Source organism: Ylistrum balloti, unplaced genomic scaffold (assembly GCF_031769215.1).
Source record: "Ylistrum balloti isolate Yb309-2 unplaced genomic scaffold, AGI_CSIRO_Ybal_v1 Utg369668, whole genome shotgun sequence".
NCBI lineage: Eukaryota > Metazoa > Mollusca > Bivalvia > Pectinida > Pectinidae > Ylistrum > Ylistrum balloti.
Window position 1 is genome coordinate 3,097,381 of NW_026781915.1, and position 21,256 is coordinate 3,118,636.

The 21,256-nt window shown below is 34.4% G+C and overlaps 1 protein-coding gene across 1 annotated transcript; it reads right to left on the bottom strand.

The window, feature by feature from the left end:
* Positions 1–761: 761 nt before the first annotated feature.
* On the bottom strand, positions 762–10,159 carry LOC132560630 (S-methyl-5'-thioadenosine phosphorylase-like). Its single transcript, XM_060225296.1, has 8 exons — positions 10,106–10,159; positions 8,935–9,021; positions 7,830–8,056; positions 6,560–6,662; positions 5,828–5,980; positions 4,625–4,711; positions 3,578–3,700; positions 762–2,259 (listed from the first exon to the last, which is right to left on the bottom strand). Exons 1-8 carry the CDS (start codon positions 10,115–10,117, stop codon positions 2,218–2,220), a joined length of 834 nt encoding a protein of 277 aa, XP_060081279.1. The 5' UTR covers positions 10,118–10,159; the 3' UTR covers positions 762–2,217.
* Positions 10,160–21,256: the final 11,097 nt, after the last annotated feature.

Consider the following 21,256-nt stretch of genomic DNA (forward strand, 5'->3'; position numbering starts at 1 on the left):
TCTGCCTAAAGTAAGGTATAGGATGATAAATCTTAAACGAACATTTCATGTTTCAAGACTGGCTCAAAAGATCACTTAAGAGGCCCATAGAATCTGTGTCGCTCATCTAGTTTAGTTTTCTGAAATTGATTGATTTAAACGATAGGAAAAGTAGCTAAAATATCTGTATCTATTTCCCTGGTTTACCACTGCCCCTCATGCCCCAGGGGACCAATACTCACCATCTACACAAATTGATTTCTTGATAGCGTTTTACCTAAGAATACTTCAGACCAAATTTTGGAAACCTAACATTTATATAAGATTGATTCCCCTTCATCCATGAATAATTCAGACCAATTTTGGGCAATATCCATTCATTTTAAAGAATTTCCTGTATTTCCCACTATTGGGCCCAACCCATCCCACTACTGGAGGCGAAGACATAACATTTATATAACATTGATTCCCCTTCACCCAAAAATGCTTCAGACCATTTGGTCAATATCCATTTATTTCTACAGGTGGATTAGGATTCCAAAGAATTTACTCTATTTTACCCTATTGAGCCCTGCCCCTCCAGCTTCTCAGGGTAGAGAAACAATATTAATACAAACTTGGTTCTTCTGCCCTCAAGGATGCCTTGGACCAAATGTAGTCAAAATCTGTTTTTTCATTCATGACTAGTAGAGATTTTGGTTAAAATGTTGATGGATTCTTTGACATACACTGGAGCCATTGCACCAGGTCAGCTAAACACAGAAATTACAAATGAATAACTCTCGCTTTCAGAAATTTTATTATCAAGAAAAACAAGTATAAAACATATATTTACTAACCATTTTTTAAAGATATTACAAGAAGCAATGAAAATTTGATTAGAATCTGATAAACAATTCCAATACACAATACATGTATTTATCAATATTTATTTGTTTGTCTTGTATACCATCCTGAAATTGACATTTATAGCTGAAATTTGCATGCTATTTCCTCTGCAATTGTAGAGTATCTAATATTTTTGGTATTACATCAAGAAAGCCACTGGCCTTGTAGAAATTGAGTCTGGGAAGAACAAGAAAAGTAAAAGAAAAACATTATTATACAGCAACATACATACAAAACAAATGGGACTCACAAAATTATCATTTTTAAAAGATATTGAGACATTTTTGTTACAGAGAAAGAGAGTTCTAAGATCCAATGTGATGTTTAAATTAAAATAACTAATAGTTTAGATAATGTAGATACACTTTCAAAACCAATCAAATAAAACACATTTATTCTTCTAAGGCAGTATTTCTTTTTTCTATAACCCTTACAAAGAAAGGGCATGGAGAATTAAACGGTAGAGGCAAATATGATAAATGTGAAACATGTTATGTGTGATATTATTTAATAAATGTACTCTATAATATTTGTTTACAATCAAGGTTGGTGAAACTTTAAACTAACCAACTAAACTGTATAAAATGGCTAAAAAGCAATATTATAGGTCGAACCATTCGCAGGTTGTTGTGCATTTGTGAGCAGTATAATTTTCATTAAGAATAATCTTTAAGAACAGTTTTAAGGTGCGGGTTTGATTCAAACATAAATGTATCTGTTGGGATTTTACTATGGCTTATACATGTTTATGTTTTGACATTTAATCAAAATTGATTCCATTTCACAAGCCTGATATTAATGGGTATTATTTGGGTCAGTCAGTCAAGTAATGAAATAAAAATTTCCCAAACATGTCAAGACAATGTTTTAGCAGTGACTGCCTTCTTATAGAACGGAAAATATGAATAACAGGAAAATTCTGACATCCAAGTACTTGGTATATGACACCTCCAAGTCTTCATGATTGGCTTTCTCTAAAATTGTTTCGTCACCCAGTAAAATCTGTCCAGCAGAATATTGTGCTTCTGTCATGATTTCATCCTACCAAAATATCAATCCTGTAGCATTCTGTAAATAATGTGGTTTTCCATATTGTAGTGTTCTGTTTAAACACAAAAGCATCCACATACACATGTATAAATGTAATAGTTATCTTCCTTTGGTGACGGAAGTGTTGGCTCCTTAATAGTAAGTCATGACAAAGAAACTGCAGATCAGAGATCAATTCTGGATATATTTCTGTATCAATGGTAAATGCTGCACTTTCAGTTATATTCTTCTATTCATTTCCAAATATAGATGAACTTGTTGTTAGTTAAAACTTTCTCACAGTGATTGGTTCCATCCTTGTCAGTAACTGTGCGGTAACATTGTGTTTGATGTGACCATATCCTGTAAAAATAAATATGTAAATTATTTTAAAATTTCATTGATGCAAGCTGGTATGATTCAAATTGGTATGATTCAAATTATATTTTATCACACATTTGGACAAATATTCAATACAGTAGATCTTAATAAATATTTTCAACTCTACACTCATTTCTAATATACAGTGCAACTTCCACAAACCAATCCTTCTAAAAACTGCATGGAACATTGATTTATAAAAGGGTGTCCTCTTTCTTATACCAATATCATTCAATTCCAAATACCACACCAATTTTGTGTCTGAAAATTACTTTTGAACACTGGTCTTTCCCAAGCAGTCAACTCTTGAGTTCAGACCAGAAGACAGTTATGAGATTTGTAACCTTTGTGTCAGAGGCGCATACATGTCATGGATAGGCTTTATATATAATATCTGCACTGATTACCACCGAGAAGATAAAAACAATATAGAACAAGTGCAGACACAGTAGAAATATACATGTACTTATGCAAAGTTAGAAAGCTGCATGAGCTGCAGAATGGTTTTTTTTTTCCACTTAATTGAAATATCTTTAAAGATTCTTTCTGGATTCAATAACCTGGACATGTACATGTTGTAAGAGATTGAAAAACATCAATATTGTAATGTAAAGAACAGAATGATCAGTTACATTCAGGTACAGATCCATCAACTTTGTTCAACATGCTTTATAGCTGGTATGGAGAAGTTTTACTGGGTATCAAAATGGTTAACATAGACAAGTATACCACTCCCAAAACACTAGATGGAGAAGTGGAACAATTAATACCAATTAGGAAATACCCTTGTGCCTGTATTTTGACCTCTTATTTAATAGCATTGTCAAAATATAATAAGGATAGTTGCAAATTTTAAAAATTCATTATTTTTTATAGTTTCCACAATTCAAACAACTGTGATTTTTTGACATATTCTTCATAGTTTAACCTTCACTCTATAGACAGTCAAATATTATAAAAATGAAACACTAACTTTGATTTTGCCTATTATTAAATTTTTGAATAAGACACTATGTAAGAGTATGGCAGTTTGTCTGAATGCCAGTATGACATTATATTTGTGCATCCGTTAATATCTATCAAATGACCAGGTTTCCTTATAAAATCTTGTGATAGAAAGGAAATGTTTTTCTTGACCTGTGTGTTACACTTGCTAAAAGGTCAAGGGTTTGTAGGTCAAATATCAAAACCCTTTTATACCTGTCACAATTATATCTACATTGCTGATTACTCCTTTGACAGAGATTTTTAAGGACAATACTTTAGATGTTGAATAGGTATATATCTCACTGAGACCTACCTGGTTTGCTTTGATGGTATCTGTCCAGTCCTGCTTGGCAATCTCTGGGATAGCTTTCATTAATACATTCTGTGCATTAGCAGCATTCAGCTTGAAGGTCTTGAGGACATTTTCAACGTTGACCTTTCAAAAGGAAAACATTTCTTTAATCATGCAGATAATTCATACAAACAAAATTAATGATATGTGTCTGATTTGAATATCATATGTGATGTGTGCCATTGATCACCATGCCTCATGGGGTCATGCAGACATCAGTTTGAGCAAAATACTTTATACTCTGTGCATAAGTAATGCAAAACATCCCAAAAAGGAGTGGTATACAATACTGAAATTTAAAATGTAATCAAATGTTTCTGATTTCACTAAATCAGAAACATGACTCCATGATGAAGAGTTCATAGTGCTACAGAATGTTAACTTTTTGAGATAATTTACTACAGAAATTTGGAAGATGTAACAAATCATTTCCTGATTATTCATAGATTTTAGGAGTATTATCTGGAAACCAAAAATACATAGAATATATATCCACATGTGATGGTCATTGTGAATTATCTCCCATGCTTTCTACTGGAGAATTTCTTTCAATGTTGGCAAAACTTGACGTGTTTCTTTGATAGGTTGGCGACTATTTTGAATGTATGTCACATTATTGTAAATACTGTAGAAGAAAGACCTAACTTATCATAGTTTAAAATTTAAAATTGGTTTAAAATCATTAATTCAAGGCAAGTTTGACTGTCTTTCCACTTCTGGTTAGGTCAACAATACATTAGTCCAGCAAGCTTTACCAGTGAACAGCTATGGGTTTTGTGAGATTTTGCATACTTGCACATATGAGGACAGCTATATATGAGTACACATGTTATTTACAAAATCAATTACAAAATACATCTGTACTCCAAAATTTAGGTATGAATACAAAATATATATATAAAAAAAGTTGTCACATGTATTTGAACACCAACTGTCATTTATCAAAACTCATAAACCTGTCTGGATGAGGATGGTATCAATTCTACCTATACAGCAACAAAGACTTACAGATTCTGTGTCTGCTCTCCAGCTGTCATAATCGGTGACCAAAGCCATTGATGCATAACAAAGTCCTGCTTCCTTTGCTAACACAACCTGATAACCATAAAAGGAGAGAGTTCATTTAAAATATCCTTGGTGTGTTTCTTTAAAGAAGATAACATATTATTGGTGAGTTACATCATTCAACTGTACTGTAAAATTTATGTTTATCTTGTTAGTCACCCATTGAGAACCAAAAGAAGGGACTGTAGGTTTGCACTGTCTGTCCATCAACAGGAAATTAATACTTTGACCTACATCAAAGACAAAGACTGTCCAACTCTATCTTCTAAACTACTGTGACAATGTGTTGCCTACTAAAAGTAGGTCACTCTGACCTATATTTTAACCTTTTATCTTACAACAAAGAAAAAGTTATCTAGGCCAAATTTCTATTAACTACCTGGTAATCATGGAAACTTGATACTTAGGGTGTGGGTTCACCTTGGTGAGGTGATGTGTATTTAGGGGACTGTATCTTGTATTGACCTTGGTGAGACAATCATTCACCTACCAAAAGTAGGTCACTCTGACCCAACATTTTGACCTTTGATCTTACATCAAAGAAAAATTGATCTGGGCCCTAACTTCTATTAACTAATCAGGTAAACTTAGTACTTAGAATGTTGGTTCACCTTTGTGAGGTGGTGCATCTTTAATTCACAAATTATCTTATATGGTTTAATGCTGCATGAACAGTAACACTTATTTTGAGGCAAGATCTCCTAGTAGTATTTGATGACTATCTAACTGAACATTTTGTGGGAGGTCCACCAGAATCTATCCAAAGCAACAGAGGCTCCGTGTCTTACCAAAGGCCAAAACCATGACAGCACTGTAATTATATAAATTATCTTGCATGTTGTGTACAGCTACATCAATTTAGGTGCAACATTAAGTTATATTATTCCAAGGAGATATTCCATTTGCAGTGTTAATTTATGTTTATTCAAAAGAGATCAATTATTAATTTGATTTCTGGTACACTGCAATATTATGTTTATTTAGTGAAAATCTACCTATCCCATTATCTTCCCCACATAAACTGTATTTTTATTCATTCAAACATGAGATCTGGAGAAGTGCTTTTTAAGTTTTACAAAAGCATTAAGTGGAAGTTACATGTTGTATGTAAGACTTAGAAGCAGGGGAGTTAACTTTTCACCTTACCTCGGGTACTGTTGTCATGTTTATACAATGAGCACCCCAGGAATGGAAGAGTTTGCTCTCAGCTTCCGAAGAAAATCTGGGCCCTTCTATGGTCAACATAGTTCCTCCTTTATGGCATCCAATCGAGAGTTCTTTAGCACAATCATAAAGAATCTGCAAATATTTAGATTCATACTATAGAAAGCTACATTCAAATACCAATGCTAGTTGTGTTATTGTGTATAACTTATTCAATGTGAGCTTCATTTTTCTCATTATTTACCTTTTCATAAAAATGCCTTCCACATTTATACCATGTGACAGATTCTATGATCAATAGGAATTATTCAATGGAATAAAACTTGGGTTAAAGCCCAGGACCACCACATTCAAACCAATAAATATCCTAAATACATGTTCTAACTCTTGAGGAAAACACTGTTTACTACTTTACGAACTGAATCAGAATAAGGAAAATTTGTGGCAGACATGGATTTGAAAAAGTGTCATATCTCACAGTTTAGATGCCTTAGCAAAATTCCACTTATTAAATATGAGTAATGGGTTATATATCCATGTATAAATCAGTCAATCAGGTATAAATGTATAGTAGGCATTAACTAAGCTTGTTTTATCACATTGTTTTGTGAATCAAGAGAGGTTTCTTTGATGAGTTTGTTTGAAGTTGAGAAATTACCAATGAAACGTTATGTAAACTGGTAGTTGTCACAAAAATACTTGACATTCTTTTACCTGACTTGTCCTGGAACAAAAAGGTTTGGCCATAGGCATGTGACATATGCCAGCTGGAGCATTTTTAGACCCATCAAAAAATGTTTGTATTCTTTTCTGTGTCCTGCATAAAGGTGAAAGAAAAGACAATGAGAATAAATGAAATATTTAACAATAAATTTGATGAAGTAGATGTGTCATCTGTGAGGTCATCAGAAGAAAGATTATATTACGTCAAATGCACCTTACATCATATGTGAATTTGTTTTTGTTTGTTTTGTTGCTTGGTTTACCATCTTGTGTACAGCCTGGGACATTTTAATGTTGGGTCTCCTAGTAGTGGCTGATGGCTACTTCACTGAACAACTTATGTAAGGCCTGTCACATGCCATCAAGAGCAATTAGGGTAAGGCGTCTTGTCAAAAGACACAGCCATGGCAACAAAACCAGTCTGTTTCTAAGCTTCCTGTGAAACACAAACTGCCATGGGTAGACAGTGTTGAACCATGCACAACAGATCTTCATCTGAGGTTACATAGACCAACACTGTAACTAAATGAGCTATCGCCATCCATTAGTAGGAAAATATTGGTAGCCACGTTCTCTGTCAGCTCTTGTTAAAAACTAAACTAAAAATCATTTAACTAAACCTTCCTATTTTTTCTTGCTTTCACACTTCACACTTTTCTCTCTGCTTCCTCCCACTTTCTTACTACATATATATAGCATGCCATTTATCCATATGAACCCATGAATCAACCCTATCTTACTGTACCAAATGTCAGGGAACTAGGTGTTAAAACCTATGAATCAAGAAAAGGGTAGTCAATTAAGTGGCTAATTGATTTTTTCAGTCTACGTTAGACAACTGGTCACATGTACATGTATTTATCACATCTTCATCTCAATGCCTAAGTTTATATGTTATATATACTGCCTTACAGTATTTGTTTTGAACTAACTGTCTAACTGTTTTGATTGCCATTATTGACTAACAAAACTGACACTGCATTACTTGTGCTAACCCATCAACTACCATATAAATTTCTGGGGATGGAACTTTATAAGCTCATAAATCCACACATTACAATACAACACAATATAACAAGGAACACCTAGTGCTGAGTATAATTTCAATTAGTCCAAAAGCTAAGGTAAAGCTGAATATTGTTCGTCAATATTAAATATAGCTACACATCAATTGTAAAATTTTAGACAAAAGTTAAGATGTACAACATTAGCTGATAGGATGTGTTAAGAATTATTCAAGATTACTGGAAAGTGAACACACCTGTCAATGAACTGATCCAAGACAACAATTTCCCCAGGGTGTATGTTTTCCTGTAGAGAACCACATGCAGTGGTTACCACAAGATGTGTACAGCCAACCTCTTTGAGAGCCCATATGTTAGCCCGGAAATTCACATTGGTGGGCATGACGGAGTGGGAGCGCCCATGTCGGGCTAGAAGCACACATGGTACCCCAGCTATTTCACCAGTTTTCAGGCTGTCAGATGGCTGAAAATTGACATAATATCAATTTTACACAGATTAAAAAGTAAACAACAATAACCTCCCAGATATTACACTCTAAATTCAGGAGCTCTTGCTGTGATATTGTAATATCGATTTACAGAAAATAAGAAAAAACAAGAGAACAATGGGCCTTTACAGTCATCCTGAATATAAAACATTTCAGTCAATTTGAACAATTTAGGCTCTAACCTCTGCTCCTGTAAGTATCTGATTGCCATCAATCTGCTATCTCATACTAATAAATACAAATACAAATATTTAAGGACTGATGCTCAAAAAGATGCTTTTCCAATACAAACTACGGTAGAATCTATGTTACACCTCTCCATGGGAAAATGTGGGACACCAGATTTATGAATTAAGTTCACAATTCGGGCAAAGCATCTAAAGTACCTTTGTCATTGAATTCATCATTTCTGGGTATTGGGCAGAATATTTTTGAAATTTTAGTCGATTTGACTGTTTTTGGCCTCACCTATCAGCTCCCAGGGGTAAGTCAGGGTCAACAGGTGCATACCATCATACTGTCATCTCCCTCTGACATAGTTTGTATTATTCCCATGCAATGGTAATTACTGAATTCAATTCCCTGTTTTTTTTTTACGATGGTTGATGCCGGTGTTTATTTAGCCAGTGGAAATGAATGTTTATATTTATTAACTGATTTTTTTTGTAATTGAAATTGTAATACAGCAATGCAGGGAAAACACATTCTGCCTGATAGAGTGTGAGACAGGCATCTAACTTTCACAGTCTACAGCATGATAAGACTTACCATAGCCCATATTGATGTAGCAAAAGTACTATGTAATTAACAATATCAAAGACGTGTACATGGCAGACTGATGATTGTGATATACCTTTCCAAATATTGTGTCCACTTCTAGTTCAGCACCATTTTTCAGAATGTCTGGGTTGGAAAGCCCTGATCCTCCAATAATACCTATCTATAAAAAAAACCATTTGTGTAAAAACAATGATTTAAGCAAGATTATCAAAAACAGGGAAAAAAAGTATCTGTATATTATCATTTTATGGTGTTTATGAAAGGCTTCTCATTGATGAGAACAATTATGATATTATCACTTGGTGAAGATAATAACATGTAAAATTGGATCAATTTGTTTCTATACAATCTGGGATATTGTTAAAGCAAGTTTGGTAAATAATAAAGAAGATATGCTTGGGGTTAAATTTTTATATCAACAGGCATAAGGTGCCTGACAACATCACACAAAGCAAGTATTTTTATGCTTAGTTGTTGATCCATGCATAATGCTACAATCATCTGGTGTGGTAAATAAAAATTATTTCTTCTAGTACTAAGTTCAAATAACAATACTGAATTTTTTTAAATGCTGACACAAACACCTTAGTCTTGACTGAACACCTGACCAAATGTATGGTAAGACAAAATATTAACTCAAGTTTGTTATCAAGTGTAATATAAGACTGCTAGTATTATTAAATAGCTCCATAATATTTTCGGTAAAAAAATCTATTTTTATAACAATCGTTTTTTTTTTTAATTTTCGTTACTTTTCGGTGAATGGTGTTTCTTAATGGTACAGTTAGTTAGCCAATAGCGGGTCACTTAGTAATTCCATTAAATAATTATGTAAAATTACTGAGCATTAAATTGTTTTATCTTGATATTCACTGGTGATCCGTTAATGGGTACGTCACTGTATACTATTACAAAATGGCGTCTGGCTAAAGAGGGGAATTTTGAACGATGTAAAAGATATAGCCTGGTCTGACGAAACAAAACAGTATATTCATGCAAAATGCGAGGTTTTAGGGAAATAAATATATCTTTAATGGATATATGTAAAGTAGGCGTGTTGTCATCCCCAATACATTCGGTGAACACCCAATTTTGTTTTTACATCGAACTGCCACGTTTACCTACAGGGCGTTTTGGATCCACATCAGCATCAGTCTTGAGAAATAGTTAACGTCTGACGTTAAATCCAGGATTAAAATTGGTCAATGACGGATTATTTTCAAAAGCTTAGTCGATTAACTTACCTTTACAGACATATCGGCGTTGCAATGAAACACGTGATGCTTCTGGTTGGCTTTCCTTTCTGTAACTGGGTCATTAGAAATGGACTCAATGCACCGTGCACAAATTTCTGCGTCGAACAAATCGCAACATGCCACCAAAAGGTAATAGGAATTTATTGGCATTTATATGCATGACACCAGCTGAATGTTATGACACAAGTAAATCACAAAAATTCCTAAAACGACTAAACTGAAAGTAAAATACTCGCGGAGTCATAACATTAATGGTAGTTATCTCCCTTCCGGGCTATACATCCCTAGCATGGAAAACAGGCGATTATTGTTGCGATTTACAAGATACATACTCTGTTTATTTGCCATTATGCCCACATGATAAACACGTCTCTGGATCTGCATTTTTTCGTCACAGATGAATTCAAATTGGATTTAGTGGTAATTTAATATATTTAATTTTGTGGCGTTTAATTTTAGAAGTTGTTGGTATATTTTCGGGCCTCAGACTTTCAAACTGAAAGATTGAAGTTATTCATTGTTTGATTCAAATTAATTAAGCCTTTGGCCCGACGTTTTAAGATCGACAACAGTTACAGTTCTCGCATTTCAAATGCTAAAATTGTCTGAAGGACAGACAAGATCACTGACTTGTTCAACGCACAACAGAAACAAAGAATGTGGTTATCTTAATACATTTTATGCCACCTTCAACTGACGACCTTTACTCTAGGACTTGTAACTTAGTGCCAAACAAGAAAGTGTGTGATCACTCTGGTGTTATTGTCAACATTTTATTTCCTGAAAAATACTATTGTTTTAATATGTTTAATCAAACTAATTTGAATTGATTTTAAAAGTGTTATTATGTAGCAGGATAATATAAATAATTATAATTGCAAGAGGGAGGCCATCCTATCATACGACACACAAGGTCATTATCATTTAAGCAGGAATTCTTACTCTTTCTGACGTGTCCTTACTCAGGTTATTTTGGGATTGCTTTTGAAGCTAAAAATGTCAATTTAAGTCAAGGTTTTCAGTATTCATTGCGACACAATGATTTGTGGTTCCGCTAGATAACTCGCTAATACACTTGGACGGATCATTTTTAAGAAATCAGAACTGCCTCTTACAATTAACTGATCAATATCGCTCAGCGGTACTTTGATGTTGAATTTGATTAAATGTGACATTGTCAGTCTGATGGAAAAAGAAAGAATAAAGATACATTTCATAGAAATAATATTTCAATGTCTAAAAACATATTTAAATCGTCCACCTGGCATTTTTCTGGAGAGTCTTTCCTACAAATCATAATACCAAACCATATAAATTTTCTGTCGTGATTTTCTTCATACTTGATATTTTTGCTGTTCAAACCGCCATTTTCCGAACTCCGTCGTCAAAGGTTTTGTTACTGCTTAAGAAGTACTGGATTGATAATTCTTAAACTTCTTACCTCTTTCTTGGTCCCTAGTTATTCGTGTTTTGTACAGGAACTTATGGATGGAATTCGCCGACATACAGCCATATTGGATCTGAAAGGTGAAGAGAAATATTCTTCTTGATCCCTGGTGAAAACGATACATTTTATGACTGATCGGGAAAACGAAACGGCTAACAGTGGCCATCTTATACTCACAATGAACACACCACCTACACCAACCACCTTATACTCACAATCAACATCCACCTACACAAACCACCTTATACTCATCACCAACACCCTACCCACAAAAACCACCTTATACTCACCCTCAACACCCCACCTACACAAACCACCTTATACTCACCCTCAACACCCCACCTACACAAACCACCTTACACACACCCATATAAGCACTCTTGAAATGTGTAATCACTAACATAACACCCATTCAACATATAAATTTACGTTATGCACTTAACTGAGTGACTTTCCAGTTTGCGAAAAAAAATATTACAATGTTAACACTGAGGTCATACTTGATTCCAAATATACTGACGAAAAAAAGAAACGCAAATTCGGTTTTTGTAATATAACTTTTAGACACATGGACGGAATTTAATTATATTTGTCACTGCAATTCCTCCTTGCGGTGTGAAAATGTTCTTCAGTTAAAATTCAGCTGACCGTGACCCCGCTTGACGCTGCATGCTTTCAGCAGATTTTTCAAGAAAACATGCATCCGGGGTACTCCTACACCATATGTGCTGGTAAATCACCACAAATCGAACATCGGAATAGTACAGATCAGCTACACACCATTTCTTTTCGATGCGATTGCAGAGCAAATTGCTGCGATTGTGTGAAGCCGATGGGGTGGGGGTCATTGCTCTGATAATGAAAGAGCATCCGCAACGTCATGTAGCCCGTTTAGTTGGGCGTCTCCGAGCCACATGGAGATTGGTTGGCCGTCCAGGAATGGACGCGTTACGTCGTGAAGTCATCATAGAGACGGAGACAACAGACACGTTGTGGACACTCGTGGTCGGTCAGTGTGTCCAAGAACGGTAAGGAATCTGTTGCAGGAGTTTTATTTGAGGTCACGACGTCCCTATATTGATCCAATACTTCCGCAAATACGACGCCAACGTCGAATACAGTGGCTGTATGTACATACGATTAATCGGTTTCGTTTGGCCCATTGGAGACCCGTGTTGTTCATTGAAGAGTCTTGCTTCACGCTTAACAGGTCAGATGGACGACAACGTGTCTATCGACGTCATGGTGGGCGATATTCTAACGCTTGCGTTATCCATGGCAATCTTAAAGCAGTAACAAATCGGGATCAGTTCTTGATACCGCACGTCCTTCCTCTTAACCATCAACGTAACCTTATGTTGCAACAGGACAACGCGAGGCCCCATGTTGCTAGGGTTTGTCGTGACTTTCTGGTTTATAACAACGTTCCAGTTCTTAATTGGCCACCATACAGTCCAGATTTGTCCCAAATCGCGCATTTGTGGGACGAGCTGGATAGTGGGGCTAGGAAACGCGCCAACGTTCCATATAACATCGCTTAACTTACGTAGGTCCTTATACAGGGGTGGAATTTGATACCCCTCAAAGGACAATAAACACCTTAATGGTGTTAATGTTAAGTAGTGTAAGAGCAGCGACTGAAGCCAGGAGTGGGCACACACGCTACTGATTTGGATCAGGAATCGGCGTAGGGTTCCCTTGTTTTAACGCTGTTCACACAAACGCTGTCTGTGGTAGGACAATAAAAATCATCAAATTGTATTCAGTAATGATGAAATAATCGAGAAACCCAAACAATGAACTAATTATCAATGAATCATGTAAGACAATAATCATCGGAAATAAACTTGCGTTTCTTTTTTCCGCTAGTATAATTAGCGTTTATCTAGAACCATTATAGTTAAAACCACATGACATTAGTCTTTTAGAAAATTGGTAACCTGTTGAAATGATTTCAGTTTCAGACAGAGATTTGTTAATATCCATACATAAATATCAGTATATATATAAATGTTTATAATTGCTTAAGAAATAAAAATTTGCTGTTTTGTTAAAAAAAGGGTAAGGCTTATAAAAATTTATACGCTCTGGTGCTATTTGGATATCAACATATCAAACGCTGATATTTGAGGAGTCAAAGATCATCAATTTATCATTTCTTTTGTAAAACAGAGTATTCCATGCATGGAATTTTCATATCGTGTTCAAACTAATCCAGCAGTTTGAGGAACATTGATACTGTTTAATTAACTCAAAAGTCATAGATACACGGATGAAAAAAATTCTTCGCATTTTCATGCATTTGCATGCGTCATGAAAATTCCTCACATCGACTTCAGTCCAATGTATATACCATGATGTCAAGAAAGTTAGTTTGTTGGTCTGCAAATGATTGGAGGGTTGTCTCTCTTCTATCGATAAGACAAAAACTCTTATGTGTTCTTTTAGTGTCTGATGTCTAATGAATCATTTCCATCCTTAATAGCGATGCGTTATTCGAGTTATTTAGGCCTACCAGTATTTTCTCATCATGAAATAGATTAGTGCTGTTTGAAAAAAACAACATGAAAATCAATTAAAATATACATTGAGTATTCCTTAACACGTTGATATGTTAAGATTTGTATTTATTAACGCATTACGTTTGGAATATTTAGGTACAAGATTAATGTAATATCATGTACTTTGCAGCCAGAGTTTAATTACTTACAATGTATGTAATTACGTTTTTGTCGCTTGATTCACATTGCATCATACATGGAATTATTTTACTAGACCTATTTTGATAGTGATTATGGACGATAGGTTTGAAATACTTTTTATGAAATGTGGTGTAGGCCAGAAAATGTATCGAAAAAGTGTTAAAAGTATGATTGAAAATTTTCAAATTTAACGTTTATTTTATTTAAATGAAGCTTTATTGTCGTAGTGCTATTACTTAAATACCTATATTTATGTATAATACGTTTGAAAAAAGTCCGGAGTTATTTGCAATGCAGGTAAGAGATTATTGGTATTGAGAATTGAATATTATCTAATTTAACAATTATACGTGTAGTGTTTTGACATATTTACCTGTATTACCTGTATTTACAATAAATGTACCTGTATTTACCTGATTTCTTATAAATGATTAAAGTTTATAATGATCGATGTGTTTTCTTTGTTATTACTTTCTTTTATAAACAAATCCGGTTTCTCCCAGGTTATTTATCCTGGATTTTCAGTTTTTGGATAAACAGGACAAAAACTCATCCAACACGTTCGAAAGTTCGTCGATGTTTATCGTTTATCTATACAGAATTCGTATAAACATCTTCAAACATTTTTCTACAAAACCAATACAGTAATCGTTGTAGGTAACACTTATTTATCATATAACTATCCTGTCATCAATGATATAACTATCAGCCACAGACTGCTATATTACACGTGGAATTTGACCGAGCCGAGCTGTGATTGGCTAAAGGTTTCAATCAAGTTACCATTGTTTCAGTTCAAGGCATAGCGACACCAAAGGAAGAAATATATAGATTATCTCCAATTAAGATATTGTATCAATCTCATGAAAACTGTTTTCGCGAATAATTTGAAAATGTATTCATTTTACATTATAAAAAGAATATCGCATTCGTTTCCATTTTAAGATAAGTTTATTAAACTCGTCACGATTTGAAATGTTTACCTTACCAGAGGTTTGTTAATAATCCAAGATTTAAGTCATAAAATCTTATATGAATGCAAACTGATGAAAGATCCCCTTTATACAGGCCAACAAATTAAAACATAACTATTTAAGTGTAGACGAGTCACTTAACGTCTTTGTTTTTTTCCTATGTTGATTTCGTACAAATTTACGCTATGAATATAATATAAATGTGTATTTTAATCACTATGTCAGTTTGAGTTGTATTTCCCAAGTGTCACCTTAATTTTATTTTACTGATAATGTGATGAATATGACATTACTAGCTAACGATGCTATATAAACATATCTGCAGGCTAGTCACGTTTTCTGCAGTAATTAGCAATGATTGACATTGAAGCAGGCACAAAGGACACACGACATCCTTTTATTACGGAATAAAATTGAATTGTATTAATTGTAAATATAATGATACTTGCTGCAGTTGATATAATGTTCGTTATAGAACCCATATAAAAATCGAGACGGAATTGAAAGCACTGGATTTCGAACCGAATCCCCATGGTGCACTTAAGTGTTGGATGGAGTTGTGTGACCAATACTGGCCACCGTCATTAGCATAATGTAACTTATGTCATCGGAAGTTCACAGTCCCTGTCTCTGTTTATGGACATGGATCTGATAAAAATCTGAACTGGTCAAATTTTAAAAAGGGGACAGAGTAGATCATATGTTAACTGGATAACATCCGTACTATATTGAGGACGTTTCGATCTTTTTTTATAGTTACATAGAATTAAAAAAAAAGACCTACGATTTCAGACAGCGGTGCCATCACACTAACAATATCTGGTAAGTATCAATGATTTATAAGAAGGTTAGAAAAAATTGCTGTCAGTTCCGATATGATTTTTTTCTGAGTGAAGAGAAATTGAGAGGGTTGATCTGTTTGATGCTAACATCGAGTTGGACATACATCATGTTCTAGTTCCCCCTCGTGTTCTAACACAGTGAATGAGTTAACACATCATAGAGCGCAGGATTACCGGAAAATAAGTCAATGTCCGGGATGTTCTAAAAACCTCCATGTGTCATAAGTTGAAAATTAATAAATAATTTATGTAAGACAGACATGTTGTTCGTATTTCTATTGAGCTGTCAATACAGGGTTGATGAGATTAAAAAAACCCTGCTGTGTCGGTGTCCCAATAAGTGAAAGAAATACACATATGGATTGTCGAAAAGAAAACTATGACAAACTTTCCAGGGATTATAGATCTAAGAATTGAACTAATGACACACATTTAGAATTAGATAGAGTATGACTAAATGATACTGCAGTGTTCAGTTGATTTGTCCCTCTAAGACTAGTTAGTGGTCGATATTCAGAAGAGTTGAAATCAAGAGGGCGACTTAGTATAATCAAAATTGGTTATGATAAACAGTAAGTTATAGGTGGGGAGGTGCACTAATTAAATGTACTGCGTAATTCTTAATATGTAAGTTGTATATATAAGTTTCCATGTCAAGGTCGATCATTCAACAGTTTGTATTTGTTTTTTTTTGCTTAGTCGCCTTCTGGTGTCAACAGTTGGCGCCCCTAGCATCATTGACAAGCCATAGAATGACGAACCATCTGTGTAACACAGTTTACTTTATTATTTTGTTCTACTGTATGTCATTCTAAACTTGCATTGAAAGGTGTTATTCATTTGCGTATCTTTCGTGCAGTCTTCGTGGAACACAAAATTGACAAAAAAACAAAAACAAAAACAAAAACAAAAACAAAAAACAAACAAACCAACAAAAAAAAAAAAAAAAAACAGAACATAAAACAAAAGAAAAGAAAAAAACAAAAACAAAAAAACACCCGAATAGTGACTACCAGAGAGGATGGTACAGGACAAATGAGAAGAGGCAAGTTTAAAAAAAATATATATATATACCCCGAAGAAGATATGAGAGGACATTTTGTCACTTGGTATGTGATGGTGAACTATGTACATAAAACGACACTAGGAAGGTGTGGAAAGGTCCCCTACATTATAGACAAGTGATTAATTACCTACATATTCTAAAGCTATGGAATAAAAATTTGACCTTGAAACACATGACCATGAATATACGTGATGGGGGACGGAAACACTTTCTACGCGATTAGTCATATACAATAGTACAGTTAAATCATATACATTCTATTGCCCGCACCATAGTCGCCTCTTATTTTCTAATTAGTTCCAAGAATAATGTAGAACACTCCCAATGTCAACTCTTTCAAACACAAAAACATTTTCGATTCTGATCGGCACGTTATACTAAGGAAAATCGTTAGTAAAAAGATAACTGAAGGAAAACGTACACTTTGTTGCAAAAAAAATGCAAATGATTTTTCAATTTGTGAAATAAGATACAACCATCCCGACGATATTCCATTATCGATTTTTGATGATCAGTATTCCAACGAATTCTGAAAATAGAAGAAAGAAATCAGCGATAAAACAATAAATTAAACAGTGCTTAATCTATTATCAGGCTGTAATCTACTACATTGTATCAGGAAACTAATGAGGATCTCAACAAAATAAGTGATTTTTCTCAATTCGTATTTCATCTTTAACATTATGTAACATATACCTTTCGTTAAACCTTCTTGGAATAATCTCCTGGAATTTTTGGCAATACTAGTAACAAGCTGGTAAAAAATCTGTGATTTGTAATCTATTATATTTTTGTATGATAATAGCACGTTAAATGTCATTTTATATCTTGATGTGGTGAAGCATTTACACTTATAACATAATCTAATAAAATCGCAAATTTCAAATATCTGAAAATGTAAAAAATACTGATACTGGTAATGCTATCTTAAACATAAATCTACGAAACTATGAGAGAATCAGAACTACAGTAAGATTTATATGGAAAATCTTAAAAAGAGACACGGACAATAAGACCACGTGGTGCAGATAAAGGATAAACGTCTTCAGCTTCATCGACGACACTCACCATGTAAATCTTGGCCAATCCTAGTATGTAAATATGTCAAGTTCTCAAACAAGAACAAACTCGAGTGCACAATAATCTAAACCGTGCCACTGTTCGAATAAACGGAAGTGGGCATTTTAGTTACGAAAAACCACGGGGAATACAACATAAAACTGCAAATCTATCTCATCGGTATTATCAGAGAGTAAGTGTTCACTATCCCAGAGATTTACCCAGCTGTTTCTACAGAAAATTACCCCTTTTTGTGGGAACTGTCTGATCGCTATTCTCAGAAAACGTTCTTATGATTCCTTTCAAGCTTTAAGTGACAGTTACCCTACTAAACTGTCTCGTTCTTAATCTTGCTGCCTTCGTTTTAAGAATGATAATGTAAATGACTATATTCCATCCTTCGTCTACATTACTACTCATATAAACAGACGTGTTTGATCTAATAACACTGAAGAACGTTATGAATGGCAGCCATTTAAATTGCGTCAGTATATATATGGCGCCATTATGATAATAGGTCGTCTTGAATAAGCTGAAACCTCATGAATGTGGGATTCTTCTAAATTAGATTATATTACTAAATCACTTGATTTAATAACAGTACCGGATTATTGGAATATAGTTTTTAGCACGTGCGGCGGCGACTTCCGGTGATAATCTACAACGACTAACAATGAAAACTGTAGGTGATATAACATATTAATTACACGTAAGATATCAATACAATTGACAGTAATAGAATTTTCCATTCATGACCGCATATGTCAATTTATACCATTATCCTGACCGAGATTACAGTACAGAAACTTGGTCGTCATCTCAAATGTGACTGGTTAGACTGGCTACCAAAACGATATCGTATTAAGTATATGGAGTCATTCCGTTGTTGTCCGACTCATGTTTGCTTTTTCAAATTGTGTCACGGAAAACATGGGATGTCCAAAGATAACTGTCCGCACCAGACACAGACATATTCAATTTATCGGTAACAACCCTATCTTACATTCACGACTCAAAGATTGTATACAAAAGACATACCAGTGAATAACACCTTTTGACAAAATTTAGGATTAGATACAGAAGTACCAAAAAATTGTTTAGGGGATGCATGGCAATGGATTCAATGCAAAAGGTTATGTTCTAATTGGCATGTCATGTGAACAATTAGTACACAAGTTCCTATTGTTGAACGGGATTGCTTTTTTAGGGCCGTTGCCCAAAAGTCATTTATTTGTTTTGCAAATACACATACGATTCCGAATAGTAACTTGCGGTCTTATGAGTCATTTATGCCCATATTTTGTGCACAAATTGCTTATGTGGAGGGCTCATAGGTCATTGCGATTTTACAGGTCACGAAACCTGCAACTTTAACAGAATAAAAGTAACGCTTTAATTTCTGTTCAATAGATTATTTTCTTTTGAGTCGAGCATCCGCGCATTTGGAATACAGGTTGCTTGTGTGGGGGAGTCACACTGGGTTGCATTTTAGATCAAGGGTCATGTAATTGGATATTAAAATAAAACTATAGTTTCTCAGCGATCACTTCTCTGATTCTAAGGAAGGCTTTGTATCGATACTGGTATAGGTCCATCGATAGGACAATCTGATGGCGTCACCAAGATGGCGTCCATAGCACACATACCAAGGTTAAAATTTAAACATTATCTAAATTTGGTATTAATTTGTATTAGAAGGTTTCGAACCTGACTGGATGATTTTGTTGACAAAACATGTTTGGAAAATTTTATTGTTTTTGTTTTCAAAAAAAAATTGATGTGGTTTGTTTAGAGGTAAATGAAAGGTCCACTAAAACACTGCTTCATTGGGCAAGCTCGATACTAATTCCGATATAGTGTCGCAAACAGCTTTAAAGACAATCAAGATATGGACATCAAGGTCTGTCATTAATTCCAGTAAAAATTAACATGCTGCGTGCTTGATTATATAGCTGCTGTTCAATGATATTGAGGATGTCCCTAATGGTAGGCAGGGTGTGCTGGTCCGGTTGAGATAACCTCAATCATGCATTTATAAAGCTGATGACTATATAAGATTGAGGAGTGCTATTTTCAGAACAGTACATGTAGCAATCTTGAAATAAGGTAAAAATCGATAAAAAAAAGACTGTAAGAGTACATATCGAATGTTTTAGAAAAAAAAATCAAACTTAAACAGGCTGAAACGCAATCGGCGCAATACAATTGATACAGCCTTATACAGCATAACACAAAGTAAGACAATCATCGTATGAGTTCTATTTTGATTAAGAAAATCATCTTTGTCTAGTATATCACGTATGCCAAATAAATTCGTTTTTCGTTTCCTTCTTTTACGAGGCACATCGATCCTTTGTATGTGTGGCATAAATGTCACAGACTGCAGGAACGAAATTGGTAATTAATTTCAGAAATAATATATAACAAGAGTGCTAACGTTCTTTTTTAATCACTTCCTAGAATGAATTTAGCAACACACGGACGCCGTGCTGTAATCGGCCCAATATCTCGTAGGACCAGGCATCTGAGCTTAACAGGACAACGTTTCATGTAAATGAAACCCCTATCTATATTGAGATTTCGCAAAAGACTTCGGGCTTACAATTGAACAGATTTTGGGTTCAGGAATTACCTTTGCAATTTCTGGTAGTCTTGAAAATCTTGGGTGACATTACATCTATAAAATTCTGTCATTTGTAGCCTTTGTCAGATATGTTTCTGAGAATCTGAACAGTTGTCACCTGTGTTGAACATTAAACAATAACGCTATTATTATAAAATGTTAGGTTATAACATAAATTGATTGATTTAGCAATCCTCTTTTCTACTGTGTAGTCATACATGCTTATCCCATGGATCTCCATATATAGGTCGTTTTCGTTTCAGGGTAAGTATCTTTATGCAGTATATGTTCATAACATAAGGCTAAAGTATTACCTATTCTAACTTAGAGGACTTCACGCGAGGTTAACAGGATTCAGATACAAAGTTAAAGGGAAGGTCCAAAACAACAACATACACTATAGATTCCATACAACAGAGAAAAAAA

Excerpts from the sequence above, each read along its gene's own strand:
- LOC132560630 (XM_060225296.1), bottom strand. Across the intron at positions 8,057-8,934 it reads TGGACACAATATTTGGAAAG|CCATCTGACAGCCTGAAAAC; the intron begins GTATATCACAAT and ends GTCAATTTTCAG. Across the intron at positions 5,981-6,559 it reads TTTGTTCCAGGACAAGTCAG|ATTCTTTATGATTGTGCTAA; the intron begins GTAAAAGAATGT and ends AAATATTTGCAG.